Source organism: Periophthalmus magnuspinnatus, chromosome 22 (assembly GCF_009829125.3).
Source record: "Periophthalmus magnuspinnatus isolate fPerMag1 chromosome 22, fPerMag1.2.pri, whole genome shotgun sequence".
NCBI classification, from domain to species: Eukaryota; Metazoa; Chordata; class Actinopteri; order Gobiiformes; family Gobiidae; genus Periophthalmus; species Periophthalmus magnuspinnatus.
Window position 1 is genome coordinate 3,343,233 of NC_047147.1, and position 26,126 is coordinate 3,369,358.

The 26,126-nt window shown below is 42.6% G+C and overlaps 1 protein-coding gene across 1 annotated transcript in view; it reads left to right on the top strand.

Annotated features, from left to right (window-relative positions):
- The window catches only part of slc25a21 (solute carrier family 25 member 21), a 162,220-nt gene that overhangs the window by 134,203 nt on the left and 1,891 nt on the right, over nucleotides 1–26,126 (top strand). Inside the window, exons 7-10 of the mRNA XM_055231196.1 lie at nucleotides 7,628–7,735; nucleotides 8,343–8,507; nucleotides 16,467–16,648; nucleotides 26,050–26,102. Coding sequence (XP_055087171.1) covers nucleotides 7,628–7,735; nucleotides 8,343–8,507; nucleotides 16,467–16,648; nucleotides 26,050–26,102 — 508 coding nt within the window. The remainder of the gene's footprint in view (nucleotides 1–7,627; nucleotides 7,736–8,342; nucleotides 8,508–16,466; nucleotides 16,649–26,049; nucleotides 26,103–26,126) is intronic.

The following is a 26,126-nucleotide window of genomic DNA, read 5'->3' on the forward strand; positions in this document are numbered from 1 at the left end:
CACTGATTATCGTGTTTTATGGTCTGGCTAAAGGTTCAAACGCTCTGTAATGGTCTTTATAGGAGTTAGCATTGTTACATAAAGTGCTTCACAAAACAAGAAAGGCATTAAAATCACAATACAAACAAAGCAAAACATAAATAATCATAAAAAGATATTCAAACATTGTCAAAGTAAAGGCCTGCGTCACTGTTCTAGGTTTTAGCTGCAGAAAATTGATACGCTGATTCACCATGTTAAGACCTGGCTCTGGGCACCAGCAGGAGGCCAGGACTAAAACAGGACTAAAACGGGACTAAACCAGGACTAAACCAGGACTAAACCAGGACTAAACCAGAACTAAAACAGAACTAAAACAGAACTAAACCAGGACTAAACCAGGACTAAACCAGGACTAAACCAGGACTAAACCAGGACTAAACCAGGATTAAACCAGGACTAAACCAGGACTAAACCAGGATTAAACCAGGACTAAACCAGGATTAAACCAGGAAAAAAAACAGGACAAAACCAGGATTAAACCAGGACTAAACATGACTAAAACAGGACTAAAACAGTACTAAACCGTAACTAAAACAGGACTAAACCAGGACTAAAGCAGGAGGCCTGTCCCTGAAGTCCTCAGAGTGTGAGATGGTTCTTGTGGCTCTAAGATGTGGGAGATGTTCTTTGGTGCTGGTCCATGGAGAGACTTGTTCACAAGCAGAGCTGCTTTAAAGTCTATTCTCTTCCTGGTTCTAATCAGGACCCGAGCAGCAGTGTTCTGGATGCACCGTTCTGTCTTAACGCACGTTTGAAGAGGCCAGTGAGCAGGATGTCGTCTAACCTACTGGAGACAAATGCAGGATAAGTCTCTCTAAGTCTGGTTTTGACAGTTTACCTTTGATTTTTACAGTGTTTTTAGTTGGCAAAAAGCTGCAAGAAATATAACACATGTAATAAATGCAAGATGGATAAAATAAATGCCATACTGTGGAACATTCCAGGCAAAGTAATGTCACATCCATAGAAACAAGCAGGAGCCAGATCATCCAAAAAGAAAAGTTACATAGTATATCTTTAATAATGTCCATCCATACAAAAAGACGGAGATTGGAAATAAAGTATTCCTGGTTCAAGTTATGCAAAAAAAAAAAAAAAAAAAAAGAAAGTGTATTTATTTATTTTTTATGTTAACAAATAACTTTTCAAAGCTCAAAGCGGCCACCAGTTTTTTATCAATATAGTGAATATACAAAAACCCTATACTAATGTAATACCTGCTAAATGGCTCTGTTTGTTGAAGTAAGCCCAGTTACAGTTCTTCCTATAAGTATATATGTTTCCTACCTCCTTCTAAATGTATAGGCTCAGTTAGGACGGGACAGGCTGCTAAGGAAGACAGATAGTTTGGTTTTGGGTGCGGCCACCTCTCACTGTTCAGGTAGCAGCCAGATGTCAGAAAGATGGATGATTTTACCTGTGGAGTCTGGACTTGTTTGTAAAGCTACTGGTCCAAGGATGTTTACCTGTGCCATTAATCATGTGCTGGAGCTGCTGAGTCTCCTCCTCTTCATCAAAGCTTGTAGAACTTTTTTGACTTCTTGCTAAATGTTATTTCCTCTTCATAACACGCCTGAAGTTGGTTTAGTTTCCTTCACATTTTTGTGTAATCTTGCATATTTAGTGTGTCTTTTCCATAGTTGAAATGTTTCACCTTGTGATGTCATCAGTTGCACTCATTCACAGAGCGATTGGTGTGGGTCATGTGACTTGGGCGTTTGGGTAAAATCGAACCTTTGCTTAACAGTGAATTTCTGTATATCGAATCGAATTTGTCTCACGTATTATTATATGAATATATGTTCTCCCTGTGTCTGTAGAATTTGCATGTTCTCTCTGTGTCTGTGTGGAGTTTGCTTCTTCTCTCTGTGTCTGTGTGGAGTCTGCATGTTCTTCCTATGTGGAGTTGGCATGTTCTATCTTTGTCTGTGTGGAATTTGCATGTTCTCTTTGTGTCTGTGTGGAGTTTGCATGTTTTCTCTGTGTCTGTGTGGAGTTTGCATCTTTTCCCTGTGTCTGTGTAGAGTTTGGATGTCTTTCCTGTGTGGAGATTGCTTGTTCTCTCTGTGTCTGTCTGGTGTCTGCATGTTCTTTCTGTGTCTTTCTGGAGTTTGCATATTCCCCATATGTCTGTGTAGAGTTTGTACATTCTCACTGTGTCTGTGTGGAGTTTGCACATTTTTCCTGTGTCCGAGTGGGCTTCCTCTGGTTTCTCTCTTCAACCCCAAACATGCACAACAGGTTAAATCGTCCAGCTTCCATTCAGCGCTGTAACACCATATGGAGATGTAGTGTGGTCAATTGCAGCCTTTGTTTTGAATCATTTGTTGCTACGGTAACAGTTGTAATTGTTCAGCTCTCTGAAATGCCTGGATTCCACTCATAGTTGTGTGGTTACAACCGGAAGAACAGGTAAAAGCGATGACAAGCTGACTGTTGGAAAAGTTGAATTTGAGCCCAGGCCAAACTGTGTGACTGTTTTGTAAATGATGCTTTGATGCCCTCTGATCCGCTGTAGTGTGGTCCAGCTCTCTGCTCTAATCACCGCCCCTCATTAGCAGCAGTGAAATCCGGCTAACTCCACATACACACACGCATACACACACACGCGTTGGGTTTCTGTGCTTCTTGGGGAAATTACTTTGACTCCCCTTCATTTCCTGGAGAGACTGGTCCTAAGCTTAACCATAGTCACTACCCAACCTTAACCTATTTCAAATGTGTTATACTTGTTTTTTTATGGATTTAAATTTTTGAAAAACAGAAGTAGTTAAAAACATTTTGCAGAAGTCTAAAGTTATTCCTCACAACTTTCTAGGCTCAACCGGTTTTGCCGCTGGTACTGCTAACAGCAACTAGTATTCTAACCGCTTACTTCCTGATTCCCAAAACATAAAATCGCTTTATAATAAGATGCACACAATACATAGTAAACTTATTTTATTATTTCAAGAGCAGCTTATACAATATATCTATTGAGGCAAGATTAATTTTTCTCAAAAACTTGGAAGAAAATGAGTATGTGCCTAAACCTAAACCCTCACTTTAACCATTTTAACCCATTTCTGAACTTTAAATCTTGTTGTTGATATAATAATAAAATATTTACATCACGGGGACCTGATTTTTGACCCTGTACATGAGGTATATCTCCATAAACTGAGTGTGTGTGTGTGTGTGTGTGTGTGTGTGTGTACAGATTTTAGTCCCCTCAATGTTATAAATACCCGCACACACACATTCTTGCTGCTATGCCCCCTCCCTTAACCCTAACCCAGCTGAATCCCTTCACTCTGATTAACGAGGACACACCGCGTAATAGCACAAATAGTGAATTAAAGCTGGTCTCTGGCTGTGTAAACACAGGGCACGTCTGAGAGGATGGGCTCAAGAGCGGAGAAGAGTAATGGGCTAAAGAGACAACCTTGACGTGTCCCCATGACGCTAGCCTACATGATGCTAGCCCACCTGAACCAGCGAACAAACACTGCTCTGTGCCGATGAAAACCACTGCAAACATGCCAAGGCCAGACGCATTCAAGTGTGCATGCTTCCTCTAATATTAGCTCAAATTAAAGGGATTCAGCTGCATTTTATGTGGAAAAAGGCTCGTTACGCTCTCCATGCTACCACACCACAAATCACATGTACCTGTGTAGAGTGTCAATTTTACAAGGGATTGTGGTCCATTGGAATTTGGTATATTACAAATGGCGAAAAGACAGGAGGGATTAAAGTAGGGATACACAATTGATCATGATCAAAAAAAAAAAAAAATGCTATCTGAATTAGCAGTGAACGTTTTTGGAAAAATATGTAATCATGATCTTTCTGACAGTGATTCCATTTGTGTAGTAAGACTATTCAAATTGTTTTTGTTAATGTGATTTTAAACACGTCCACATGAATAAAAAAAAAAAAAAGATGGGAATATGAAGTCACATTTCAAAACATGTTTGTACAGATCTAAACTACAGGGTTAGCAGTTTGTATGCAAAATAAAACACTGTGGAGACACAGGAAGGGCATCTGAGACACAGGGACATTTCAGAACATGTCTGTGCAGGTCTAAACTACAGAGTACAGTTTTTATGCAGAATAACACAGGAGATTTTGTTGTTTCTGGAGGAAATGATAGAAATGATTTGTGATTTGCTTACTCCGTTCATTCAAATTGTGATTTTGATTCAATTCATCTTGCAGTCCAAAGTTGAATGGTTTCAGAATTTAGTGGCAAAGAACGTTCTTATTATCACTGTTATAACTGAAGTATCCTGTATTTTTATAGAAAACTTAAAACTTTCTCGATCTCTACCAACATGTTCTGAAATCCAATTAATTCCTTCTAGTTCATTATTTCATTTTTTCTGAAATTTTAAAGTTCTTGATTTGAAAGCATAATTGCAGTCATACTTGTCTAAAATATTGCACTTGTATAGTGAGCTTCTGCTTTATGATGAACTGTTTTAGAAATGACTTGATTGGGAAGGGAAATTCGTCATCTTCATTTGACCCATCCTTCAGTGTCTCTGGGTTAAACCTGTCAGGAGCAGTGGGATCCATCTCCAGATCTTGTTGCTAGTCTTGATCATGACTACCTTGGCTGGAGGATTTGATCTGTAGCTGTTTTGGGTTGATGGGGGAAACACAGACTCAGGGAAGAACATGCAAACTCCACACAGAAAGTGAGGGATTACTATAGAAGTGGACTAAGGGAGTGTGACGTCAACCACCGCGTTTGGCTGCAGTCAAATGAAGCTTATCGAGGCTAGAGCAGTTATAGCGGCCAATTTGAAGCCAAATTCCATATTAGGAAGTCCGAGCGCAAGTATCATAGCAACCAAACAGCCGATCTGGAGTGAAGCGGTTGAAGGTAACGCCTCTTTCCACACTGCGGGTTTAGCAGGGAGCCATGTCCATTTATATATACAGTCTATGGGGATTACACAAACCTCCAAAAACATTTCCAGTTAATTCACAGCAAAGACTTAGGAATCAGGAACAACCATACATCCAATTTACACAATGTTGTTGTTCACTTGATGAATACAGTACTTTACGTTAGATGAATGGGGAGGCATACACAGGACTTAGGATGTCTGACATTATGAAATCATCTCCCATGCACAGATCTTAATGTATTTCCCTATTCCCTCTTAGCCGTGCTCTGACAGTAGAATCACTTTGTCTGTGTGCTCTGCTCCACAGCAGGGACATCAAAAACATACGTTGTGTTATTTATTTAATGTATGCAAACTAGACATGCTCTGTTAGGGTTGATGGTTTCAACTTTTACATATGTGAAGGTGCAACGCTCCAACAGAAAACTCATCACAGAGCTACGCAACCTGGACACTGGTCCAGCCACCCTTGTCTGTGGTCACTAAACAACCTCTTCTGGGAACTACAGTTGGAAAGTAGCTAAGGATATTTGATTAATAAAATAAACTAAGATGTCTCACAATGTGTACAGGTAAAAAAATGTATTTGTTGACCAATTGTTTTATTTAGATGATAAGTATTATATGGGAAAACAGCAGAAAGGAGAAATGAAAACGTAAAAGGGCAGATTAAAGCCATGATAGTACTTTTTCCTGTATAAACACTTGTTTCTGCATAAACTCCTCCTGCAGATGTAGCCTTCTGAGTGCAGTTTGGGTCAGTTTCAGAGCTTTGGCCACGCCCTCTTTTAGCCAACCACTCAATCGGCAGCATATGTCTTTAGTCCAACAAGAATTTCTTTAATTGATAAAGAGATAGATCTAAACCTGCAGCAGTCAGTGTGTAGCGGTGATGACAAATACAAAAAAAGTTTGCACAATCTCTTTGCACTCTAGCCTCGATGAGCTTCATTTGACTGAAGCTGAATGCTGTGGGTGACGCCACGCTCACTTAGTCCACTTCGTTATGCAGTCTGTGGCTTTGACTGACAGACTGGCTGCTCTGATTGGCCGTTATAAAGTTGATATTTAAGACTGTCACATGTGATCATGTCGTAATTTCTCAATTTGTAGTTTTGGAGTGACCCAGTAAATAGTTATTATAGAATAAGATATAACCTCACATAACAAATAGTTGCTACTCAGGCCTCGCCTCCCTGAACTCGAGGTAAAACAATCTTAAAATTGGGGGGGGGGGGGGATCCAGCTGGCCTCACTTGTAAACTGCCATCAATTTGTCCTTCTTAGTCATGTCACCAAGTCTAAGTAAAGGCCTATTTCTACAAACAGAAATCGAAATCCCATGAATAACAGTTAACGTTGTCATCACTATCACCAAGTAGAATTATTAAGTTGTTTTCTCCTTCTGGGTTCACTAGGGCTTAAGCTGAGTCCTCCTGACACCTCTGTTCCACACACAGGGGATTACCAGAATAATATTAATGTAAACGACAGTGAGATAGAGTTACTGCTATAGTTCAGTTTCCTCTTTCCTCCTGTCCTATCTGTCATCCCACATTCAGGAACCATAACAGAGGCAGGTGTGCTCACAGGCCTCGTTTATCTGATGTCTCAAACACAAACAGAACAGGTCCAGCGGAGACAGGACAAAGGGACTTGGAGAACGGGTTTGGGAAACTGAAAGTACCATACACAGCCTGGGCATGTTTAGCGACGCTAGCAAAGTCCACTTATGTGTCCTACTCCTTTAACTCAATGTCATCCAACCATGAAGCATTGTAGTTTCATTTCAATGTGTAAATATTTAAGGAGTAACAGTGGAACATTAGTCAAATATTACATAAGGAGAGGTTAAAGTGGTTGCTGAGATCAGCCAATGGTTAAAAAGTATAATTAATTTACATCTTTGACCCCTGACCCTGGATTCAAAGCCATACAATGCTATGACGAGAGGCGCCGAATCATCTGAAAGAGAAAAGACATGGCACCACAGCATTAATAAAGTTAGTGACCCTATGGATTCTGTTGCCATGGCAATATGCGGCCAACGCATAGACTGTATATATACATGGACATAGCTAAACTGCTAGCCACCACATTCCAAAAAGGAAGTGATCATGGGCTGCTTCCGGCTTCGTTGACTCTGACTCCAATTCACTTTACGCTGTAAAACTGTGTCCCCTCTCTCTGTAACTGCTGCTGTCAGACTCGTCATTTTGGTCTTAAATGTTCATATTAACCCGCTCTACATGATCCTGTTGTCCTATTTCACTATTATGTCTGTAAATCAAGATATGAACATTAATAACAGACAAATCAGGTGCCTTCATTTCCCAAGGTCGCTCCCGCTAGCGTTAGAAACAGGTTAAATTGACAGCATTGCTAACTGCCCCCTCTCTGCTAAACCAGCGGTGCGGGTGTGAAGGGGCATTACCTTCAACAACCTGACTCCGGATTGGCTCTTTGGTTGCTATGATACTCCTGGTCAGAATTCCAAATATAGATCTCAGCTCCAAATTGCTCCCTATAACTTCTAGCCTCGAAGAGCTTCATTTGACCGGAACAGAACGCTGTGGGTGACGTTACACTCACTTGAATTGTGAACTAGAATCCTACTCTTCTTGTTAGAAAAATCATAATGACATAATTTTATGCCGTCGTTTTGAATGTGTTTTTATGTTTAGGCATTGACGGTGGCAGGACTGGGCTCTGGTCTGACTGAAGCTGTGGTGGTTAATCCCTTTGAGGTGGTCAAAGTCAGTCTGCAGGCCAACAGAGACGCCTTCAAAGAGGTATGTAGGTTAACTACGATCATTACATCACTTCTACGGGCCTGTCACCATTTTCTTCTCTGGTGGGCGGTTCGCAACTTGCTTGTTTCCATGGAGATGTTATCGCTTTACCTGGAAATCTAGTGTCATACTGTGGAACATTCCGGGCTTGGTTTCATCCTGGTTTTGTCCTTCTTTAGTCCTGGTTTAGTCCTAGTTTACTTCTAGTTTATTTCTAATATAGTCCTGATTTAGTTCTTGTTTATTCTTGGTTTAGACCTAGTTTATTTCTAATATAGTCTTAGTTTAGTACTGGTTTAGCCCTAGTTTAGTCCTTGTTTAACCCTGATTTAGTCCTAGTTTAGTCCTTGTTTAACTCTGGTTTAGTCCTGTTTTAGTCCTAGTTTAGTCCTAGCAATATCTCTATAAGCAGCAGCGTCCCCCCACCAGAAAAGTTACACAGTTAAAGTTATACACTTTAATTGTTAAATATGAAATATGAAACATATTTTGGGAGGACTGAATATTTGTGGGAAATATTCAGAAATATCACTGTAAAATATGTGATTATGGCTGGCTCCCTAACTCCTTATAATGTATTTGTAATTTGTCTCCTTGTTTCCTACAGCAACCCTCCTCCTTTGCCCAGGCGAGGAAGATCATCAGTGCTGGAGGGTTTGGTCTGAATGGCCTGAACAGAGGTCTGACCTCCACTCTGGGACGACACGGCATTTTCAACATGATCTACTTTGGATTCTACTTCAACGTCAAAGATGCCATCCCCGCCAGTCCTGTAAGTAAAGTAGTAAAGTGCGGACAGTAAAAGAAAAATTTGAAATCTGTCAACTGGACAGAAAGTTTTAGAGCGAAGGCATTTTGCTGCTCCAAGCCGCTTCTTCAGTTCTGGTCAGATTACTGATGGACACTGCCATATATCTGTCTGAAGGGAGGAGCTAACTGCACTGAAACTCAAAACACCTATTGTTTACAGTTTCTGTTTGTTGGCTTGGTCCATTGAGCTCCACTAAGTGTGAACTGAGCCCGAGTCATACTTAGCATAATCATTCAAGCCCATATTAGCATACTGGCTATTAGCATAATGGCTAGCCCTGTTGTTTCTATGTTTTGCTTTGGGTCTGAGGATGGAGTTATAAACAGGACATAGATGAGGTCTAAGGCCCCATTCCTGTTTAAAGATGGATTGTCTTTCCTAACAAATTGGCCTCTTTAACTCCCTTCTCAAACCTTTTTTTGGCTAAGATCTGCACCATCTTCATAGCAGTGGTTAGTGGCTTTGAGACAGACAGATCTTGAGCACAGACAGCATAGTGTGGATTTAAAGAGGACATACACATTCTGGTATTTTCTGCTGTTTAGAAAAGTAAAGTAGAACATATGGAGGTTACATTTTAGTCATTGTAAATTAGAATATATATTTAAAACATATCCATTGACTTCCTGTTCAAAGCTTAGAGCTGATAGGCCCCGCCTCTCTCATATTTCACCATAGCAGCAGAAATGTGCTTAGAATAATAATAAAATAATAATGCTTTAGTGTTATATGGAGCTTTTCAGGGGCTCAGAGCTGCTTCACAATTTAGACTCCACTCTAATGTAGCCACAGTTTCCCTGGGGCAGACTGGCGGAAGTGAGGCTGCCAATCTGCGCCGCTCTGGCCACCAACACTCACACACACCACATTCATACTGGACAATGTGGGTGTTTTGCCCAAGGACACAATGACATTCCCAGAAGCCTCCCACCCTAGTCCTAACCAGGCCCAGCCCCTGTGAGGTCAGATGAGATCAAACTGGGGAACGAGGTTTGGAGGTTAATGTGTTTTTATTATTTTGTTATTTATAAAAATGGCCATGTGACATTTTGAGCCCTACATGTTCAACCCTGAGTCACAATTCTTTGAAAAATCAAAGGCTGTTCCTTTATTTACTGAGATGCTCCTCTTATTTTCCCGACTTGCATCTCTCCATCTGTAATCTCCTCCATGTTTGACAGCCTGATTAGTTAGTGCTTTGACATGGTGATTAGTTGCCTCAGGAGGAAGGAGGAAATCATTGAGATGGGCCAGGCCTAATACCGCTGCGTCTGTTTGCTCTTCATAACATCCTCAAAGTCTCGCATTTCACATCCGTCCCAAACAAATGTTGGTTCTGTTTAATGGAAGGAAGCGTTACCATACGGAGCCGGTGCACATGTACAGGCATTAGATCCACTCTGCAATGGGCTAATGGGAAACAGACTGAGGCATTATAAGAGACGAGAGAGATTACAGTCAGGAAATAAATACTGAGGTTTCTATTGATTAGTATAGACCTGGGTTAGTCCTGGTTTGGACCTGGTTTAGTTCTTGTTTAGTCCTGATTTAATCCAAGTTTAGGTTGATGTTATTCTTACAATATGATGGCAGTGAGGGATGTTCAGATTATTTGGTTAATCACGCAACTTTCTGGAGATGAAAGTAAACTGATTCCATGGAAACAGAAAGTTAAACCATACTTCAGAGATAGGTAGATCTTATGCCGTAGTGTGTAATATTATAGCTAAAGGAACATTTCCATGGAAACAAGCAGGTGTCAGGTTTGTGGAGAGGCAAGCCCAGCCACAGTAAGAACAACAGTTTTTCTATGTTTTTCTCAAACCTGTATGAAATACTTCCCTCTGAAGAATGTTTTTTTTCATTAGTCCTGCATTAGTCCTGGTTTGGACCTCATTTAGTCTGGATTTATTTCATCTTTATACCCAATTTAGTCCTATTTTAGACCCTTATTTGGCCTAGTTTGGACCTAATTTAGTCCTGGTTTATTTCATCTTTAAAACCTGATTTAGACCTACATAAGTCTAAGGTATTGCAGGGTTTAGGGTATTTTCTTTATTCCTGGTTTAGTCCTGGTTTAGTCCTGGTTTAGTCCTATTATAGTCCTAGTATAGTCCTAGTATAGTCCTGGTTTAGTCCTAGTTTAGTCCTAGTATAGTGCTGGTTTAGTTTTGGTTTAGTCATGGTTTAGTTCTTGTTTAGTCCTGATTAAGTCCTGATGTAGTCATGATTTAGCCCTGGTTTAGTCCCAGTTTAGATCTACATAAGTCCGGGTATTGCAGGGTTCAGGGTCTATATTCTATAGTCCCGTTTTAGTCCTGGTTTAGTCCTAGTTTAGTCCTGGTTTAGTCCTGATTTAGTCCTGGTTTTGTCCTGGTTCGGTCCGGATTTAGTCCTGGTTTAGTCCTGGTTTAGTCTTGCTTTAGTCCTGGTTCAATCCCAATTTAGTTAAGGTTTAGTCCTAGTTCAGTCCTGGTTTATTCCTATTTTAGTCCTGGTTTAGTCCTGTTTTTATCCCTGGGTTTGTACTGGTCCTGGTTTAGCCCCGGTGTGGTTCTAGTTTAGTCCTGGTTCGTTCCTGGTCCTGGTTTAGCCCCTGTTTGGTCCTGGTTTAGTCAGGAGAATGCTATGCTTGCACATGTTTCCAGAGACGTGGGCCAAAGCGTTGGTCATCTCTGTTATAATGACATGGCTGCATGACTCAAATAGACTCTGGGCTTGTGTGGATCCATAGTAACTGTCCTATTTCTGAACATCCAGCTCAGGAGATGTCAGTGTTTGTACAGATTCCCATGGCGTCTGGAGACCGCAGATTGTGTAGGATTAGGGAATAGACAAGCTACTTTTTCATTTAGAGTCATCTGAGAGCAAAAACTGTATGAAGAAGTGGACTAAGTGAGTGTGAAGCTCATCAAAGCTAGCAGTTATAACAGCAAATTTGGAGCCAAGTTCCAACTGCGAGTATTGTAGCAACCAAAGAGCCAATCTGGAGCCAGGCTGTTGAAGGAAACACCGCTTCCCGCCCGCTCCCCGCCCACTCCCCGCCTGCTCCCTGCTAATCCAGCGGTGCTGGTTTAGCAACGCTATCAATCAAATCTGTTGCTAAAGGTAGCGGTAGCAACCTCGGAGAAATAAGATGCCTGATTTGTTTGTTATTAATGTTCATATCTTGATTTACAGACAGAATAGAGAAATAAAATCCCTAGGATCATGTAGAGCGGGTTAATACGAACATTTTAAGACCAAAATGACAGCAGCAGTTACAGAGAGAGGGGACACAGATTTTAAATAGAAAGTGAATTGGAGCCAGAGTCGATGGAGCCATTCTATTTGAATGTGGTTAGCTATGTCCATTTATATATACAGTTTATGGTTGAGATTAAATGAAGTGAATTTGTCGTGTGGTGTTCCATTATAGACTTGTTGCAGTTTGTGTTTTTGTTTACAATCTTCACTGTATGAAGTTTCTATAGAAAGAAGTAGTTCATGTTTTTCTATTTCTGACTTGGTTTAGTTGTACCTGTGGTCAATATTTATTTTAGTTTTACATCAGTTAAGTGGCAGTTTGTGAAGAAAAGTAGAACAACACAGGAAGTAGCGCTGAGCTATGAAACAGAATCCCAAAGACATTTTTTTGACAGTTTAAACCTTCATGTGAAGATCCTGTATTACTTTAATGTATGTTATAATGCTGTTTCCTCCTCAAAAACAGACATGGAGTTGTGTTTTGTTTCAATCACACATGTTTGTTATTAGTCTGTCGACATCTCCAAACCTTAAAATGCTCTGTTCCACCTTGTGATGTCATGAAGTGGTAGTTTTTGTGTTAACAGCTCCTTTTACCTTTAGTTCAGTAGAGATTGGCAATTCCAGGTCTGCAATCTTCCAACTGATTCTAGTGAAGGTGTGTGGAGTTTAAAAACACAGTGGAGCACTTCCTGTATTACCACATGACATCATAGGGTGGAACAGAGTGTTTTCTGTTTGAGAGAATAACTTGGCCTAAATATGCAGGGTTTGTGTGTTAAACATGTGTGAATGAAACAAAACACAACTCCAGGTCTGTTTGTGATGAGGAAACTACTTTAGAACAGCGATCAGAGAATAGTGTAATATGGAACCTTTAACTAAATAAAGATATTGTTATTTATTTGCATTAGTTTAATCAGAAATATTGTTTTGGCTCTTGTTTACTTTATGGTTGCTAGGTAACATAACGGGAATTACACATTTGCCACATCTATGGCCTGTGTCCAACCAGGAAGTAACGCCAGAATAAAAAAAGAAACCACATAGACAGAACTATTCTGCATTTGTAGTTAAATCTTCAATATCATGATGTTAACTAGTTTTAGTGGAAAAGTGCCCTGACTTTTGAAGGTGCACTGTTTAACGTCTGATGGGGGTACACCACCTGTTTGTCTCCATGGAGGCTCATCATTTTGGTCTTAAATGTTCGTATTAACCTGTTCCACACGTTTTTATTTCACTATTGTGTCTGTAAATCAAGATATGAACATTAATAACAGACAAATCAGGCGCCTTCTTTCCCAGAGGTCGCACCTGCTAACGTTAGCAACAGGTTTAAAACCAGAGCTGCAGGCGGAAAGGGGCGTTCCTTCAGCAGCCTCTCTCTGGATTGGCTCTTTGGTTGCTATGATACTCGTGGTCGGAATTCCAAATATGGAACTTTGCTCCATATTAGCCACTATAACTGCTGGCTTCGATGAGTTTCATTTGACTGGAGCCGAATGCTGTGGGTGACATCATAGTAAATAATTCACTTCTTTATACAGTCTGTGGGCTAAACCTTTGATCGGTCATGTATCTGTACTGTGGCACTTTTGTAAATGTGGTTTCGACCTGGTATTCTGCTGTGTGTCTGTATGACTTGGGCCTTTCTGAGGAGCTGTTTTCTTAAGGCTCTTAGGCACTTTGCTGATGTCTCCACTTAGCTCCCCACTTCCCACTTGAACAAACCAACCGGCAGTGGGATTAGCTGTTGATTTAGCCCTGCGCTCGGGGTGTCCGCGTGCTTGAGAAAGGCCCGCACCAAGGAGGCTCCTGTCATTTGTAAAAATATCCTGACCAATTAGCCGTCAGAGCTCTCCAAGTCTGCTCCTCCGGTACAGTAATACTATGGGCACCATCGCAGTCCAATTACCCAAATGATCCCCATATGCTGGAGCCGAGGGTCCCGCGTAGCCTGTTTAGAAATGCCTCCAACATGTGCTTCTATTCAGCCAATCAGAGCGCGGCGTTTCACTCAGGAAGTACTAATCTGCCCCCCGCTACCATTAAATGATCCGGGCTTTCATGCAGGCTTTGCAATCATACGCACGAGCTTCTTAGGCTCCCAGACCCCGCTGCATTTACCTGACAAATATCGATTTATGCAGACAATGTATTGCTTCACAAGTAAGAGCTATATTTCTACTTCTACTTTTGTTTTTCTTTAAGTGTTTATGAATGAAAATTGGTCTAGTGTAACAATTCAAACAGAGACGAAGGCTGTGTCCTAATGTCTCCCCCAGCCCCTGACCCCTCATTCACTCCACAGCCTTGCTCTCTTTAGTGGACTCTATAGAGCCTCATTCAGAGACTTTCAGACACACAGGTCACTACATTCATGCCATGTAACTCTGGGTCTGGTGAAAAAGGTCTAGTCTATACTCTGATGAAAGTTGATTTGTGTCATGAATAATGATCATTTTGGACTGGCACAAGTCTTTATGGACTAATAATCAGACAGGTTTATGTCAAACTCGATCTCACATAAATGGACTTTTAAAACATTTTTATCTGAGTTGTGGAAATTCTCCCTTTTTTAACAGCTCGAGCTAAAGCGGCTAACACTAGCACCTTTACACCATAACTGTTTATTCAAGAGTGTTTTCTTGATAATCAGGATCAACAGTGAGATAAACCAGTGCTTTTATCTGCTTCATTCAGTCATATTGTGTCCAGTTAAAGACCTGCCTCTGTCCACTGGTGTTTTACCGACTCCCACAATGCATTGTGGTCTATATTGACGACTCTAGTGACCACTGATGAGTACAACTTTTCATTGTGGGAAATTTTGATTGCACTACTTTTTCACCAGCTAGACATTCCTACAGCACTAAAAATGGCATAACCCTTAAGTAGCGCCCCTTGTAGGAAGAGTGTGCACCTTCAGACACAGCCTTGGTCAAATTTTCAAGTTGTAAGGAATCATTATAGAATATAACTTTATCTTATATTATATTATATTATATCTATTATCTTATCTTATAACTTTGTCTGTTAGACCCCGGCAGGTACAGGAGTCACTGTTGAAGCTGGAGCAGCATTAGCTCAGTTCGTAGAGCGTTTGTCCACTGATCTGAAGGGCGTCGGTCTGAATCCCACTCTCAAACATAAACATCACTGGTTGAGTGGTCAGATCCACTGACCCACAAGTTGGCGATGAGATTCCAGCTCCCACAGATTAATCCTGTCGTTGTGTTCTTGGGCAAGACACTTAACCCACCTTTCCCCCAGTGTTTGTGTACACTGGTGTATGAATGGTTCCTTGATGGAAAGTGCCTTGGTCTGTAGTTTGTTTTTTATAGATTTTTTATTTTTTATTTGTTCTTTATAATATGAGAAAAAAAAATAAAAATGTCAAAAGTTCCCAAAATGGCGCCCGTTAGTGGGAGAAGTGGTAGAATACATTGATTGTAAATGGGGGGAATATTTGGATATAATTTGTTTGTTGACTTGCACGGGGACAGCAGATGGAAACTAGCTTTAGCTTAATTTGGTGTAAAGCGTCTCTTTTTAATGAGATGAAGCTGTTTAGAATATAACTTTATTTGTCTCAAGATAAAACAGAAATTTGTCTTCAACACGGCTTATTAAGACCAACACCCCATCCCCCTCCAGACACTCACACTATAAAACTGACAGCATAAAATCAGATGCTCAGACTACAACAGTGCTACTTGGTGCTATTTACACAGTTATCGCAGTGAGGATGAATAAACTACAACAAAAATATTAAATATACAGAGTCATATTATCACTTAAGCTTATATTATTTGGTCAAATGGTAAACTTTCACATTTTTATACAGTGTTTTTTTACCTTCAAGGCCCAAAGCACTTTCCGCGAAGGAACCACTCACCCATTCACACACACATTCATACCCCAATGTACACAGACACTGGGGTAGAGAGGTGGGTTAAGTGTCTTGCCCAAGAACACAACAACAGCATTCATCTGTCATTCATTCACTCTGGCAAAGTTCTGATATAGAGCTGGACCATTTTAAAACTATTTAGAAAAGGTCATATTTTGTTCTGTTCATGTTTCTAGCTTTGGTATTGATTAGACTGTTTACATAAATGACTAATGTGCTAGCCGGCGCAGTCCAAATAGGAATCGCTCCATCGACTCTGGCTCCAATTCATTTTATTCTTAAAAACTGTGTCCCCTCTCTCTGTAACTGCTGTTGTCAGACTCATCACTTTCTTTTTAAATGTTCGTATTAACCCGTTCTACATGATCCTGGGGTTTTTATTCCACTATTGTGTCTGTAAATCAAGATATGAACATTAATAACAGACAGATCAGGCGCCTTCTTTCCCAGAGGTCACTTCTGCCAACATTAGCAACAGGTTTGATTGACATTCCAGATTGGCTCTTTGGTTGCTATGATACTCGTGGTCAGAATTCCAAATATAGAACTCTGATCCAAATTGGCCCCTATAACTGTTAGCCTCGATGAGCTTCATTTGACTGGAGCTGAACGCTGTGGGTGACGTCACACTCACTTAGTCCACTTCTTTATACAATCTGTGGTTTATGTTTTTGGATAATATTATACATATATACAGACATACCTACATGTATCACATAGAATCACTATTGAGCCCGTGTATTTCATCTGTCTCATAGGATCCGACTCTGGAGTTCTTGAGGAAGTTCACCATCGGCCTGGTGTCTGGGACCATCTCCTCCTGTGTGAACATCCCATGGGACGTGGCCAAGAGCCGTATTCAAGGACCGCAGCCTGTGCCTGGGGAGATCAAGTACAAGACCTGCATCCAGACCATGGCACTGGTCTACAAAGAGGAAGGGTATGGAATTTTCATATCTGAATGTCTTATTTTTGAGTGTTTCTACAAGTGTCTCGTACCCAATGCACTCCAAGCATCCTAATTATTCACCACGATGAGTTTATAAGCAATTTTGTCAACTCTCAGAGACCAGAGTGGAGGTTTGCTGTCACTGTTCTTTATACAGACTATGGATAAGGTGCATTTAACTGAGGCCTTTTGAACATTCCTCTGGTAATAGTTGAGATTTCAGTCTTTCAGAGCGCATTCCTTAATGACCCCTGTGTTGTGGTGTAAAGTGCGTCCTGTCATCCGTCAGAGCTGAGCGTAGAGCCAGCAGATAGCGTCCACGTGTGCGCCGCCGCATTTCTGTCATCTCTACAGTAAAATCAAAGACGTTTCAGACTTCTCTCACTGACAGGCCCCAAACCCAAGACTTACGAGATCCATCTTATGTTTGCACTTGCCCCGGGTCTTTCCCCTACCCCCTCCCTAATACCCCCCCTCCCCACCCCCCTCTGCAGTCCCGCTGAACATGTTTGGATACAGAGGAGGGTGACACTCAAGATCTGTATAGTTTTGTTCTGCATTATCACAATCAGAATCAGTTTTATTGCTATTCTGAGTTTACAAAATGTCCGGGCCTGTCACCATGATCACTTTATCATCCAGTTTTGTGTAAGATGGAACCTTTTTTTTTTATTTATTTAAAGCCAGACAGACATTCAAATTAAGCATTTTTAAATACAAGACTGTAGGTTGAAGACACATTAATAACCAGACATAGTTATTCAAATAACAAGACAGAAGACATAACAACACAGTAAAAAAAAAAATCTATAAAAATAAACCATGAATGTGTGTTTATATGTAGATTCTGTGTGTGCGTGTGTGTAGTTGTGGATGTGTATGTGAGTGTAGCGTGTATATATGTATATGTGTGTGTGTGTGTGGCATGTATATATGTATGTGTGTGTAGCATGTATATATGTATGCGTGTGTGTAGCATGTATATATGTGTGTGGGTGTGTGTGTGTGTGTGTGTGTTTAAGCATGTATATATGTGTGTGTAGCATGTATGTATGTATGTGTGTGTAGCATATATATATGTGTGTGTGTAGCATGTATGTATGTATGTGTGTGTGTAGCATGTATATATGTAGGTGTGTGTGTGTAGCATGTATATATGTAGGTGTGTGTGTAGCATGTATATATGTAGGTGTGTGTGTGTAGCATAGCATGTATATATGTAGGGGTGTGTGTGTGTGTGTGTGTAGCATGTATATATGTATGTGTGTGTAGCATGTATATATGTGTGTGTATGTAAGCATGTATATATGTATGTGTGTGTGTGTGTAGCATAGCATGTGTGTGTGGGGGTGTGTGTGGGGGTGTGTGTGTGTGTGTGTGTGTAAAGCTCATTGAATGGAATAGAGAGATGTAGATCAAATTTAAATGAATAGTGATTTAAATAAAATCTGGAGCAATAACTTTTGGGGTCAGTTCTTGTGAGACTTTTTCTTAGAACTAGTCGGGAACTTTTTGTTATTTTTGCTGTTCTACATTTAGTGTTGAGCTGTGGAGGGTTGGATTAATCACTTCTCTGACTCATTACAGATGCAAACTCAGAACTAAGTGTTTCATTCTGCTGTTTATTTGCTGCAGCCATGTCTTTTAACCATTTTACACATTTAGAATCATTTTTCGAGATAATTTTACTTTTGGGTTTTTATGTCAGTGGCATAAATCAGTTTCAGTATTATCGTTTATTGTCTATATTCTCTATAACACAGGCCCCTCTATAACACTCGGCCCTCTATAACACTCGGCCCCTCTATAACACAGGCCCCTCTATAACACAGGCCCCTCTATAACACAAGCCCCTCTATAACACAGGCCCCTCTATAACACTCGGCCCTCTATAACACTCGGCCCCTCTATAACACAGGCCCCTCTATAACACAGGCCCCTCTATAACACAAGCCCCTCTATAACACAGGCCCCTCTATAACACAGGCCCCTCTATAACACAGGCCCCTCTATAACACAGGCCCCTCTATAACACAGGTCCCTCTATAACACAGGCCCCTCTATAACACAGGTCCCTCTATAACACAGGCCCCTCTATAACACAGGCCCCTCTATAACACTCGTCCCTCTATAACACTCGTCCCTAAATCTAAATATTTACCTTATTTAATGCTATTTATATTTGATTGTAGTTTATATTATTATTCCTTTAATGTTGCTAGTTCCTGGTTTGTAATCAATAGTCAGTACTATGCCAGTCATGATAACATTTTTAAGTTTGATATATCGCTGAAGTTAATACAGACGTTAATATTCAAATCATTTATGCCACTGACACAAAAACCCAAAAGTAAATTTATCCACAAAAACAACTGTAAATGAACACAAATTTTTGAATCTCTTGCTGTTCTTGCACTTTGCATTGCAACATTGTAATTTATCCATTTGGGGTAAATAAAGATTGTTATCCCTTTGCTGAATATCTTTCCCTGCTCTTCACGCCCTTTTCTCACTGCTTTCATTCTCTCTGTGTCACGGAAATGAAGCATCGGGGCCAAAAATCAAATAAAACAATGAAAAGCCAAACATGCCTTTTATATATTTTTGAGATTAACGATTTGCTTTGTTTAGGTTTAGCTGTGGAATTTTATGTTTTATTACTCCAATGGAAAGCTATTATTTCCCTTAAGTGCACGTACTTCCTCTTTCTCTGAGTAAGCTTGGAAATTCTACAGTTAATAGTGTCTGGAGCTTGGCTAATTAGTAAGACAGCTATTACCACTATAAGGCTAACAGAAACACATTTGGTAGCTCAAACTATTTAAACCGTTTGTGATCGGAACGAGTCTGGTGACGGTTTGGACTGGAAATATTTAGACTCCTTCCATGATTTATTCTTCTTCAGGCTGTACGCTGGTTTAGCGTTATACTGCCCCCTCTGATTAGTATAAAAACATCACTTTACTTCATATGCCAGAGTATTTACCTTATTCTGGAAGTTGCCGTGGGCGCCGCCATCATCATTTGGATTGTATTATTTTGCATGGGGCTGCCACCACAAAGAACATAGTCTGTATAAAGAAGTGGACTAAGTGAGTGTGACGTCACCCACAGCGTTCGACCTCAGTCAAATGAAGCTCATCAAGGCTAGAGCAGTTATAGGGGCCAATTTGGAGCCGAGTTACATATTTGGAATTCTGAGTGCGAGTATCATAGCAACCAAAGAGCCAATCTGGAGTGAGGCTGTTGAAAGTAACGGCCTTTCTCGCCTGCACTGCTGGTTTAGTAGGGAGTGGGCACTTAACAGCACTGTCAATCAAACCCCGCTAGTGCGAGTGACCTCAAGGAAAGAAGGCAGCTGATTTGTCTGTTATTAATGTTCATATCTCGATTTACAGACATAATAGTGAAATAAAAACCCCAGGATTATGTAGACCGGATTAATACAAACATTTAAGATCAAAATGATGAGTCTGACAACAGCAGTTACAGAGAGAGGGGACACAGTTTTTCAATGTAAAGTGAATTGGAGCCAGAGTCGACAGAGTAGAGAAGCGTGCCTATGATCACTTCTTACTTGGAACGTGGCAGCTAACAGGTTAGCTATATCCATTTATATATACAGTCTATGGTTTAGTAGCATTCATGGTAAAAGTGTGCAGGGACAATATGGTCGGTGGATAGGAGGAACTTTATTGCCGGTTTATGAACCAGTTCTGAACTACACCCAGACCAAAATAACATTTTGAATGAGTAAACAATGAACCCAAGATCTGTTGTTTGAATAAAACCTGCCTTTCACTGTGAGCTGTGTCCATACCTCTACACTGACACAACCCATATCCATGTTTACCTCATTTTTTAAAAAGCCTAAAGCCCACACTGCCTCAGTCGTGCTGTTTTAACTCGGTTACTTTTGCTGGCTGATACCAAACGCCTATTGTTCTGAATTCCTGGTTGGCAGCTAAAATAAGTGGGTTTATTGACATTGGTGTGTTGAAAATGTGTGTAGCATTTTTGGCTGGAAAACGGCTAAAAGTATTGCTCAAACAAAGTGAAACAATAGTACACACTTGGCAAACCAGCACCCAGGGTTGTAGGTGCGATCCAAGTCCACAAATCAGCTCTTTACACAGCTCAGTTTATCGACATAACTGTAGTTGTAACACTCTGCAGATCTACATCAAATAAGACCCACAATAAGATCCAAACTCTAAATGTCTATGGTTAAATTTGTGTTGCTTTTAGATAACTAATGTTCGTTTCTTATGTCACTGACAAATAGCGAAAAAAAAAACAGGATCATGTAGAGTGGGTTAATATAAACATTTTAAGACCAAAATGACGAGTCTGACACTAGCAGTTACAGCGAGAGGGGACACAGTTTTTCAGTGTAAAGTGAATTGGAGCAATAAGTGTGCCCATGATCATGCGGCGGCTAGCAGGTTAGCTATGTCAATTTATATATACAGTGTATGGTTGTGACACAGTGAGTTCTTGGGTGAAGTCACTAATAGAAATGATCAGGTTCAACATTTATCAATTGACGCTTTTATATTTCATGGCAAAGTGCAATGTAATCGATCGGAAAAACTGGCTCTTGCCCTGTAACTGTGAGTATGACATCATCACATTCGAGAGTCTGAAACCAGCGCATTATTATTTTAAAAGTTTGAGTATAACTTTATCCAGACTTTTTGATGAAGGAATGTTTGAGGAAGTGGAGTGGAGCGCGTTGGCTTGGCGGTGCTGGTCAGAGGGCTGCCCCCTGTGCCACATCCAGTCCCCGGCCTAACACAAGCCAGTCCCAGCTAATTAGTGGTCCCAACGGGAGGCGTCGTTAAGCGGAGCCTAACGAGCTGCGCCGCGCTCCGCAGGTCAATCTAATCAGACAGAGGTGGGGAGGAAGTGCCTTGGCCCTTATTAACGCCACGAGAGGCTGAGAGGCTGAGGACTGTGACTAGACCGGGAGGGGAAGAGGGGAGGAGAGGGGGAGGAGAGGAGAGAAGAGGGAGAGAGGAGAGGCTGAGGACTAGAACTGAGACTAGACCAGGAGAGGAGGGAAGGAGAGAGAGAGGGGTAGAAGAGGGGGAGTGGAGCCAGATCAGCTTGAACACATTAGGGACAGGTAGCCAGAGACACACGGAGCAATGACCTCCACAATCAACGGTCAGTGTTTTTTCATCAAGTGCAGCCTGGGCGTGTGGAGGAGGGAGAGTGTGGACTGAGGGGAGAGTGTGGACCTGGGTGTGTGGAGGAGGGAGAGTGTGGACTGAGGGGAGAGTGTGGACCTGGACGTGTGGAGGAGGGAGAGTGTGGACAGTGGGGAGAGTGTGGACCTGGACGTGTGGAGGAGGGAGAGTGTGGACAGAAGGGAGAGTGTGGACCTGGACGTGTGGAGGAGGGAGAGTGTGGACAGAGGGGAGAGTGTGTACCTGGACGTGTGGAGGGGGGAGAGTGTGGACAGAGGGGAGAGTGTGGACCTGGACGTGTGGAGGGGGGAGAGTGTGGACAGAGGGGAGAGTGTGGACCTGGACGTGTGGAGGAGGGAGAGTGTGGACTGAGGGGAGAGTGTGGACCTGGACGTGTGGAAGGGGGAGAGTGTGGACAGAGGGGAGAGTGTGGACCTGGACGTGTGGAGGGGGGAGAGTGTGGACAGAGGGGAGAGTGTGGACCTGGGCGTGTGGAGGAGGGAGAGTGTGGACAGAGGGGAGAGTGTGGACCTGGGCAAGTGGAGGAGGGAGAGTGTGGACAAAGGGGAGAGTGTGGACCTGGACGTGTGGAGGAGGGAGAGTGTGGACAGAGGGGAGAGTGTGGACAGAGGGGAGAGTGTGGACCTGGGCGTGTGGAGGAGGGAGAGTGTGGACAAAGGGGAGAGTGTGGACCTGGACGTGTGGAGGAGGGAGAGTGTGGACAGAGGGGAGAGTGTGGACAGAGGGGAGAGTGTGGACAGAGGGGACAGTGTGGACAGAGGGGACAGTGTGGACCTGGACGTGTAGAGGGGGGGAGTGTGGACAAAGGGGAGAGTGTGGACCTGGACGTGTGGACAGAGGGGAGAGTGTAGACCTGGACGTGTGGAGGGGGGAGAGTGTGGAGCTGGACGTGTGGAGGAGGGAGAGTGTGGACCTGGGTGTGTGGAGGAGGGAGAGTGTGGACTGAGGGGAGAGTGTGGACCTGGACGTGTGGAGGAGGGAGAGTGTGGACAGTGGGGAGAGTGTGGACCTGGACGTGTGGAGGAGGGAGAGTGTGGACAGAAGGGAGACTGTGGACCTGGACGTGTGGAGGAGGGAGAGTGTGGACAGAGGGGAGAGTGTGTACCTGGATGTGTGGAGGGGGGAGAGTGTGGACAGAGGGGAGAGTGTGGACCTGGACGTGTAGAGGGGGGAGAGTGTGGACAGAGGGGAGAGTGTGGACCTGGACGTGTGGAGGAGGGAGAGTGTGGACTGAGGGGAGAGTGTGGACCTGGACGTGTGGAAGGGGGAGAGTGTGGACAGAGGGGAGAGTGTGGACCTGGACGTGTGGAGGGGGGAGAGTGTGGACAGAGGGGAGAGTGTGGACCTGGGCGTGTGGAGGAGGGAGAGTGTGGACAGAGGGGAGAGTGTGGACCTGGGCAAGTGGAGGAGGGAAAGTGTGGACAAAGGGGAGAGTGTGGACCTGGACGTGTGGAGGAGGGAGAGTGTGGACAGAGGGGAGAGTGTGGACAGAGGGGAGAGTGTGGACCTGGGCGTGTGGAGGAGGAAGAGTGTGGACAAAGGGGAGAGTGTGGACCTGGACGTGTGGAGGAGGGAGAGTGTGGACAGAGGGGAGAGTGTGGACAGAGGGGAGAGTGTGGACAGAGGGGAGAGTGTGGACAGAGGGGACAGTGTGGACCTGGACGTGTAGAGGGGGGGAGTGTGGACAAAGGGGAGAGTGTGGACCTGGACGTGTGGACAGAGGGGAGAGTGTAGGCCTGGACGTGTGGAGGGGGGAGAGTGTGGACAAAGGGGAGAGTGTGGAGCTGGACGTGTGGAGGAGGGGAGAGTGTGGACAAAGGGGAGAGTGTGGACCTGGGCGTGTGGAGGGGGGAGAGTGTGGACAGAGGGGAGAGTGTGGACCTGGACGTGTGGAGGGGGGAGAGTGTGGACAGAGGGGAGAGTGTGGACCTGGACATGTGGAGGAGGGAGAGTGTGGACAGAGAGAGAGTGTAGACCTGGACGTGTGGAGGGGGGAGAGTGTGGACAAAGGGGAGAGTGTGGACCTGGACGTGTGGAGGAGGGAGAGTGTGGACAAAGGGGAGAGTGTGGACCTGGACGTGTGGAGGGCGGAGAGTGTGGACAGAGGGGAGAGTGTGGACCTGGACGTGTGGAGGAGGGAGAGTGTGGACAGAGGGGAGAGTGCGGACCTGGACGTGTGGAGGAGGGAGAGTGTGGATGTGGACGTGTGGACAGAGGGGAGAGTGTGGACAAAGGGGGAAGTGTGGACCTGGACGTGTGGAGGAGGGAGAGTGTGGACAGAGGGGAGAGTGTGGACCTGGACGTGTGGAGGAGGGAGAGTGTGGACAAAGGGGAGAGTGTAGACCTGCACGTGTGGAGGAGGGAGAGTGTGGACAGAGGGGAGAGTGTGGACCTGGACGTGTGGAGGAGGGAGAGTGTGGATGTGGACGTGTGGACAAAGGGGGGAGTGTGGACCTGGACGTGTGGACGGAGGGAGAATGTGGACGGAGGGAGAGTGTGGATGTGGACCTGTGTGTGAAGTCTGAAGTCTGGAGGTGGACTTTATGCTTTTGTCTGGTCTTTAGCTCTAATCAAAAGTAAAGTAAATTATAGTTTTACATTTTGTTTAGTTTTTTTAAATCACAACATTGCTCTAAAAATTCATTCTAATAAAGTAGAGCTGATTTCAAACGTCAACAAGCAACAAAGAGCCGCTCTGATGGACCCACAGCAAGCAGCAGATTCTTTTACATATTTGCTAAAATGGCTGCCCAATGTTGTGTAGCAATTAAAAACAAAAATAAAAAATAACAAATAGTGAAGTAAGTGCAGAGGAGTGGGCGGGGAGCTGAAAATGAGACTAGAAACCTCCTTAGAAGCTCTTAAAAGTTGATTTTGCATAATAAAACTTACCCTGATGTTACAGTGTGTCAATAAAGAGCCAAAACACACACAAGTCGTCTCTGTGGTCAAACAAACTCGAGACGAAGACACGGTTCAGATACAAATACCCCCAAATATCAGTATTACATAATGGTGAATGACAATATGAAAGGAAACTGACCAAATGGTTGCCAGTTTGATTTTGTTTTCAAATCCTTGTCTGCCATCCTCCATATGTACTGTAGCTGGGTCTGGCATGGAAGGGCATCTGATATAAAAGCTTGAGAGTAAATCGCATAGCTCATGTTTTTAGAATGTGTAATTCAAAGTCTAATTCAGAGTCCACTGGTGTGTGGGGTAGAGTGCCTGTAGACCAGTAGACCCTATATATTTCTGTAGGCCTGTATATTTAACAGTGTCATTTTCACATGTATAATTAGTAAAGACCACATAAATGCCATGCCACTGCTTTTTATGCTTTGTATTATGGGTACTGGCCACATTATACCACAAAAGCATAAAATATATTGCTTCTTAAGTTCCTAGAAAGAGGTTTTGGTTAAAGCTACAGTCCTCCTGATCCTCAATTACAGAGACTGTGTCTGAATGTCTCCCCCAGCCCCTGAGCCCTCACTCCACAGCCCTGCTCTCTTTGGTGGACTCTATAGAGGCTCATTCACAGAGAGATTCAAACACACAGATTTACTTATTTATTAATTTATTCATTTACAGCAGATTAATGAACACATGTGTACAGTACACTTAATGTACATTAAATTATTTGTATTTTATTTTATTTTTTAAGCTCGACAAAGAAAGGGAAGGAGCAAATGTATTAAATCTGTATTCCATTAGGACTAAAGTTAAATGCTTTGTTCACTGCCTTCAGGTCATGTGACTCTGGGTCTGTGTGAAAAAGTCCAAAGACTAAACTCTGATAAAACTTGATTTCTTGATTTTATAAATAATGACCAGATTGGTGCACGCACATGATCACTTCCTGTTTAGAACATGGCAGCTAGCACATTAGCTATGTCATTTATATATACAGTCTATGGGATCAACGCACATGCTTTTATCACTTTTATATCTTTAATCTGCAGATGTGTCACTGTCTCTTGTTCTGATTCACTGTTTCACATTATGACTGTGTTTGTGAGTGTGTTTTGTGCTGTTTTTGGCTGTTTTCTATGCTGTTTTGGTTCTTGGCCAGGTCATTATTGCAAAAGCATTCTCAACGGACTTACCTCGTAAAATATTAACTAAATAAATAAATAAAAAACGATTGTGACTTCTTCTTCTTTCATTTTCCTGCAGGTACTTGGCGCTCTACAAAGGACTGGTGCCAAAGATCATGAGGCTTGGACCAGGTAAACAAAACACAAATATTTATG